The following is a 7,500-nucleotide window of genomic DNA, read 5'->3' as shown; positions in this document are numbered from 1 at the left end:
GTGACTCTCTCTCTCTCTCTTTGGGAGGATTCTGCTTTCTTTTCCACTTGCTCTCTGCCAAGGATTGATGGTGGCAGAAAGGACAATAACACTGTGGGAGTTAAAAACAAAAACAGAGGAAAATGTCAAAAAAAGTTACGCCACAACATTGCAAAGTCATATTTATTCTCCCAACCTCTCCCTCCCTCCCTCCCTCCATCTTTCTTTTTTCGGCCCTCCCCCTCTCTTTCTATCGCTATGGCATTGGAATGTAACAACTCTGTTATGTTAACCTGCATGCCAGCTTCCACAGGAAGCACATGGACAGGAGAGGGGCTGGAGATACGTAATGGACTCTGAGTGTCTTTTCCTGCTCTGGGAGTGAGTGAGAGAGAGAGAAAGAGAAAGAGAGAGAGAGAGAGAGAGAGAGAGAGAGAGAAGACCTGTTCACCACCACCCCTCCACACACAAACCACCACCACCGTCAACACCACCACCCCTTCACCATCACCACCACCACCACCGTCAACACCACCACCACCACCGTCACTACCACCCCTCTACCGTCACCACCACCACCACCACCACCATCACCACTACCACCACCACCACCACCTTCACTACCACCCCTCTACCGTCACCACCACCACCACCACCACCATCACCACTACCACCACCACCACCACCTTCACTACCACCCCTCTACCGTCACCACCACCACCACCACCACCATCACCACTACCACCACCACCACCACCTTCACTACCACCCCTCTACCGTCACCACCACCACCACCACCACCGTCAGCACCACCACCACCGTCACTACCACCACCACCGTCACCACCATCACCACCACCACCGTCACTACCACCACCACCACCACCACCACCATCACCTTCACTACCACCCCTCCACCGTCACCACCACCACCACCACCATCATCACCACCACCATCCCAGTGGGTTTCAGCTTTAGAGAGACGAGCCTTCCCACAAACGCTCGCCTCGAAACAATAGACTCTGTGCTTTCTCATCGCTGCCAGTCCTGTAAACTGAGCCGTGCAACCCCCCCCCCCCCCCCACACACACACACACACACCATCCAAAACCCCCCAATGTGTTTGTGTACCTCTCCCCTGCATACAGAAATACACGTGGTGTTTACGTCCCACCCCATCCTGCCCTGTCCGCTTGCCTCGCTCGTCCACAGCTATTTCTGGCACGGATGCAACATGTGATCAATTCCCATCCTCTCTGTCTCGCGGGCCGACCCCCTGCAGCGGTCAGGCCTGATGGCACGGGAGAGCGATCTGATTAACTGGTGCATCAAACCTGACTGTAGCGCTCGCGCGCTGGATGATGTTTATATCCGATGTCAGCGAGCAGTGCTATTAGCTGTCACTGGGTGGACCTGTGTATGTGTGTGTGTGTGTGTGTGTGTGTGTATGTTACAACATGCGGCGAGCATTGATGTTTGTTTAGTTTTCTTTTGTAATGGTTCCACAGTCAATGTCAAACAAATTGATTTTTTTTCTTCCTGTGTGCAGAAAACCAGACATGACCTTCTATACATATATGCACACACAAATACAAACACACACACACACACACACACATGAACAAATACACATAGAGAGCTCTCCACTAGAGAAAATAGACAGTATCTTTTCTAATTCTATTGTGGGTGGGAACAGACTTTCAAAATAACAGAGTGAAAAAAAAGTTTTTTGGTGGTGGGATAAAAGATATTAGCAAAATCCTGTTTGATCTCCAAATGAGCCACGGGCAATGCAATGATAATGCTGAGAAAAGTTTTGCAAATGGTGAGAAAAAAGTCATTGTAATTGTTCTACAATAGGAAAAAAAAAAGTTTTGAACAAAACTTTGATAAGAAGTTCTCCTGAAGTTACAGTAGTTCATCTCATCATCATTCCAGCACTGTAGAAACTTGATCTGGCAGCAATTTAGACTGCACACTGGACAAGAGTTATTTGGAGGAAAAAAACAGCATAAAGGCACATTTTACTGAGCAATGAAAGCAGATGAGCCAGGTTTCAGTTCAGGTTTCATTTCAACATTGACATTCAGTCGTCTCAGCACATCTTGGGCTTTACTGTCGGGTTAGAGGTAACTGGAGCGACAACTGTACTGCCTTCCATATTAGGGTGAGGGGATGTCGGAAATCGGTGTCTAGTTTCCAGTAACTTCTCTGTTCCGCATGACCATAGGGGCTTGTCCTGGACAGTGCTCCCCCAGTCAGACCTTGCGCTGCCCTTTCCTCTGAGCCTGCAGATCATTAGACATGGGGAATCGCATCACATACAGGTCAGATCTATACTACTAGGCCCGCCACATCCATGGGAGAGTGTGTCAGATTGCCACGGGTGGGTGGGTGAGTGGTGGGATATGGTGGGGCAGGGTATACCTATCCTGCCCCCTATTCAGTGTCCCTAATTACACACACACACACACACACACACACACACACACGCGCACACACATGTCACACATGCAGACCTACTGTACACACACACACACACACACACACACACACACACACAGAATAGGAGCGCAGTCACGCCTGCTTTAGGTTTATTGCACAGTGTCGACAAACGCCTTTGATCTCTAATGCGCTGCCTGCTGCATTAATTATATATCCCTCCCCCCTCCATCCCTCTCCACCCACACCCCCCCACCAGCACCCGTCTTCCCCAGGCCAAACTACTGCACACACACACACCTTCAAACACTCACTGAACCGCATAGGGTTTCTATCAGGCCTACCGGGATAGCTTTAGGAATGTGCGAGCGCACATACACACACACACACACACACACACACATGTATGCACATACTGAACATGCACAAGCAGACACATACATGCTTTCACTCATCAGTACACAGTGGAGCAGACACGCAAACGAAAAACTTTTCCTCTCCCATGTTGCTTTGGGATTCTGTTTCGAAATTGCCTCCAAACATTTCTCTTTCTTGCGCTTTCCATCACAGACCTAAACTCCAGCATGCCCCAAAATCCACTGCTGGCATATGTGCCCATGAATAAATGTATGCATGCATTTTCTAGAACTTGCCCCATACAGATGTTTGTGGGAACAGAATTTTCAAAACATCAGGAGAATATATATGTGATTTCATTTTTTTTCTGTGTGTACAGATAATCTCAATGTGAGTGCATTTTTTTTGTATATTTAAAACATGTGTTCTTTTAGAATGCATATGTGTAGATATGTGTGTGTGTGTGTGTGTGTGTGTGAGTGAATGTGTGTGTGTCTTCGCTGTGGCTGTGCGGCACATGCAGAAACAGCAGGGGTGTGATGGTGGAGGGGTGACCTAGTTCCCTGTGTGCTAATGCAACGTGTGTTATGTAAATCCCGCTTGCTCACGAGCTCATTCGCCACTGTGCATTGCTGGCACTAGGCTTGCTTGCGGCCTGTTCCATAGCAGCCGGCGTCCTGTGCCGTCTGCAACTTATCCATCGATCCGCATGGTATGCAGGAGACCCCTCTCCCACCACCCGTAACCCCTAACCAGGCCTACCTGACCCCATGTCACCACCGGAAGATTCCAGAATCTGGATATGGGGGATGTGGTGTGTGTGTGTGTGTGTGTGTGTGTGTGTGTGGACAAATTCAGCCTCATCAGTGACAATGCCATCCTCTCATTAGGTCATGCCGTTTTGAGCTGCATTCAGTCTGTGCCGTTTACGATACTAAAGGAGGTGTCATTTGGTGGTGCGAGTCTCATTCCTCTCCAAGCAGGACACAGGACACAGACAATGTCATGGAGACAGTGAAGGCCAACTGCACTGAGTGAACAAGACTCCACCATTCCACAACATCAGGTTGCCTTAGAATACAGAATAGCGAGACACAAACAGTACACAGTACTACAGTAGCATCATTGCTAATGTAGCACCTATGGCGTGCAACATTTACACAAAGTAAATGTTAAAATATTTACACTATGAGAGATTTTTTTAATCAATCTTTAAATAAACAGTTTGATATTCATACTATTAAACTAAGCATTTCACATTAGCAATTCCAACGTTTCTGGTTTGGATGAGATGTGAAGAATCAATGGTGAAAACATTGATTCTAACCGCTGAACTCACCGGCCTCACACAAGAAACGGATGTTTGGATCCCTTGAGTTCCAGACTTGCAATGTACCAGAGATCCATAGTTATTTGAAAGAATGACCACAAGTCCCAAAGATGATTTTATCCTCCACCCATTCCCTGAGTTAATTCTGCTATAGAATGCTGGGGTTTTGTGGGGTCTGACCATCAGACTGGTAATCATATCGTTTACTTTACTACAATAATGGCTGATTGCGGGTTGGTTTGTGGGAAATATTGTGGACTGGAGAAATGTAACACAACGCCTCCACGCCATTACTGTTTTGGATCTGGTTCCGAACTCGGAGTGGTTCAGGTCAGATCAAATTACACTAAATATATTGATTTTCACAGAAAGCACAAAATGAGATCATACACAATATGTTCCATCACACGTTCTGTTTCCTGTTGGGTTTTCTTTTTATCAGATAAACATACATAAAAGTATAAAGATTGAAGTGATTCGCAAGTGTGTATTTTGCAATCGAACGAACTTTAGACTTTCTGGCTCGGTTTCATCATACAAAAAAATCTATCTCTAGATGGTACACTTTAAATTATTTACAGAGTGTGAAAATGCAGAGCTTGCAGAGCTAAATATTGTGGGTGGCGTGCCCTCTGCCTCTATGCATGTCTATGCATGTAACTCAAGTCACACCATTTTAGATAGGCTATTGTAAACTATGCATTTGAATTTCATGTGCTCAATAACTCAGCCAAATTCACTGTTTTTTATGTTTTACTTGTTAGGCTACTTAGGAAGCGTGCGCACTTGGAAGGGTTAACCAATTGTGCTCTCTCTCTCTCTCTCTCTCTCTCTCTCTCTCTCCCTTTCCCTCTCTCGTCCGTCTTTCGCTGCGCCGCTGAGTGCGTTGGTAGAGGTCCCCCCTGGTTGGGTCCCTTTTGCAGTAGTTGGGAGTTGTAGCGACTGAGCGAAAGAGAGGGAGCGCGCCAGAGAAAACCCCGAACAAACAGAAGTAGTGTCATTAAGTGAATTTTGTGACACCATCCGCCGCGGCTTCACCAGACCGACACAATATATCCACCGGATCACTGTTTTACCGACAGCCAAGCCCACTTCGTGTCCAGCTCGAGAGCCTCAGAACGCGGTCGTGTCAGCGGGCATGAGCTAACCCCAGACATGGAAACCAAACCTTTCTTGTCATTGGGTAAGTTTCGTCTGACTGGGAAAACTGTTTGCTGATTTATTATTCTGAGATTTAAGATCAAAGTGCTGATTGCCGGACTACTCATTCAAAACACAGATATAGCCAAGAACATCTGTCTCGTAAAAGACGGACAAAAAAATGCAGCTTCATATGCGGTCTTGCCTACTGCATTTTTGCAGCGACACCGATTATTACGTTTTTATTCTTTTAGGATGCTAAAATACTTATCACACATTATGCATGTCGATTTTTTTGTCAGTTCACTACCTTTATTATCTGGACTAAACAACTCACTGTCCACCGGGTCTTATATAATTGTTTGGTCAAAACAAAAGTTGAGCGTCGGGCAGACTTGCCCATAAGCGCACATACACCGCCGTCTGCCGCTGCGTTATCCGAGCTGATGACACGATTGGTTTGATTACCAACTGACATTTCATTCTCCGATACTTTCCCTCTCGCTGTGTGTACAAGCCTATCGCGAATTCAGCGGCGATTATCTATTTGATCGCGGAATGCACAATTCGCTATCATATCAATAACACCGTCGTCGGGTAGATTACTGCACGTGGGTTTCAAATAGATTTTCCCGAATTACTTTTTTAAATGCACATCCTCTTACATTTGCATGCAGACTTAAAATATCTAATTTCGATATCCCTGTCCGAAACCACTCAAATCCATCGAAGGGCACAATCTGTTCGATTAATTCCAAAGATTCTAGCCAGGCTACTGCTGCGAATATTATGTTAACCCTTTCAGGGACATACTTTAAGTATTGCAGTGCAATAGACTGTAGGATTCAAACAAAGATAATACAAATGTGAGACATCTCCGTAAAGGTCTATACATAAAGATTGCGAAATACTCCTGCAACAACTGCTTGGCACTGGTAAATACAATTACGAACCCACATGTTAATAACAATGTTTCGTACACGATGTTATAGCCGACATTCGTTCCAGTTTGATCACTCTTAAAATCTGACTTTTGATTGTTTAGAGATTGAAAGGACCCCAGCACTAAAGTAAAATTGCTGTGTCGCGCCAACTTCAGCAAACTTTTTTTTATCCGTCTTACGGCGAGGCTGTCTGACAAAGTGCTTTTTCAGCACGGAGAACATACAGTCGTATAGTTTACTTTTTTGGTCAAAATCTTATTTGTCCTCTCCGTGGACACGTTTGACTTGGCAAAGGTATTTAATAATTATTCTACATGGAATGCAAATAGACAGGCTCTTTACTCAGTTTTTCTTTAAGGTGTGGTTTTTAGCACACACTTAGATTGCAATTCCTATGTGTCTAAAAGACAGCATTGTTTTGAAGAGCTTTCCGCTTTAATGTAACCCATAGAGTACATTAAGAATAGGTTCATTAGTGCGTAAAGCCTGCGTAGATAGATGGACCCGTGGATGTAGGCTACATAATGGACTTTCAAATACGATGAAGCCGTTCTGAGTCGTCTATATGCTAAGCCTTGCTCCTAGGTTGGAGAAGCATACAGCCTACTCTTCTTCTCGCTGCTTGCCTAAGGCCCACGCGTAGGCTCACTGTAGCACATTGAGTCATATATTCAATAGTGTATTATCTTAATTAGATTTTCTGACGGCAAACATTAAACTAATAGCCTTGTTTAATGATCCGTTTGTTTGCCTCTGCAACTGACCTTTAATTGCTGGCTCATTCTGTTTACCTATCATAAAATCTATTCAGACAATAATGATCATATTTATGTCCTTGCTGCCTACAGCTATATTAGCAACAGTGGTCCCAGGTGCAGTAATAATTTTGCTCAAAGTAAATCTAAACCTAAATACAGTATAAATAATAGGGCTTGTTTACCTTTTATTCCTAAATGGTTAGGCCTACTATTTTCAAAATTCTGAACTGACACATGAAAGTAAAGTTGTGTAAAAAACAGCAAAGAACAGAAAAAGTGTAAGATGAAGTGTATGTGTGAGAGAGAAAAAGAGCCAGTGAGAGAATGAATGCTTGGCAAAAGAGGATTTTGCCTGCGGTGGGCCTGCACACTTGTCTCATGACTAGGGTATGTAAACTCGCATTAATTTAGCAGGTTGAGTTCTGATATGGGCGGTATTACACACATACACACAAAACACACACACACACACACATACCACCACCACCATCACCACAACAACAACAACAACATCAACTGCTCTTTACCTAATAGTGCACAGAGATGCTGTA

At 44.8% G+C, this 7,500-nt stretch overlaps 1 protein-coding gene across 2 annotated transcripts in view; it reads left to right on the top strand.

The window, feature by feature from the left end:
* The first annotated feature begins 4,989 nt into the window (after positions 1-4,989).
* The window catches only part of rxraa (retinoid X receptor, alpha a), a 123,889-nt gene continuing 121,378 nt past the window's right edge, over positions 4,990-7,500 (top strand). Inside the window, exon 1 of one of the 2 annotated variants that reach the window (XM_042058327.1) lies at positions 4,990-5,290. In XM_042058327.1, the coding sequence (XP_041914261.1) occupies positions 5,263-5,290 (28 nt within the window). In that variant the 5' untranslated portion in view covers positions 4,990-5,262. The remainder of the gene's footprint in view (positions 5,291-7,500) is intronic. The other variant, XM_042058328.1, reaches the window with a different exon arrangement.

The sequence above is a fragment of the Alosa sapidissima genome, chromosome 13 (genome assembly GCF_018492685.1).
Source record: "Alosa sapidissima isolate fAloSap1 chromosome 13, fAloSap1.pri, whole genome shotgun sequence".
Classification (NCBI taxonomy): domain Eukaryota; kingdom Metazoa; phylum Chordata; class Actinopteri; order Clupeiformes; family Clupeidae; genus Alosa; species Alosa sapidissima.
Note: the sequence above shows the minus strand (reverse complement) of the source record. Positions and strands in the feature narration are given on the sequence as shown.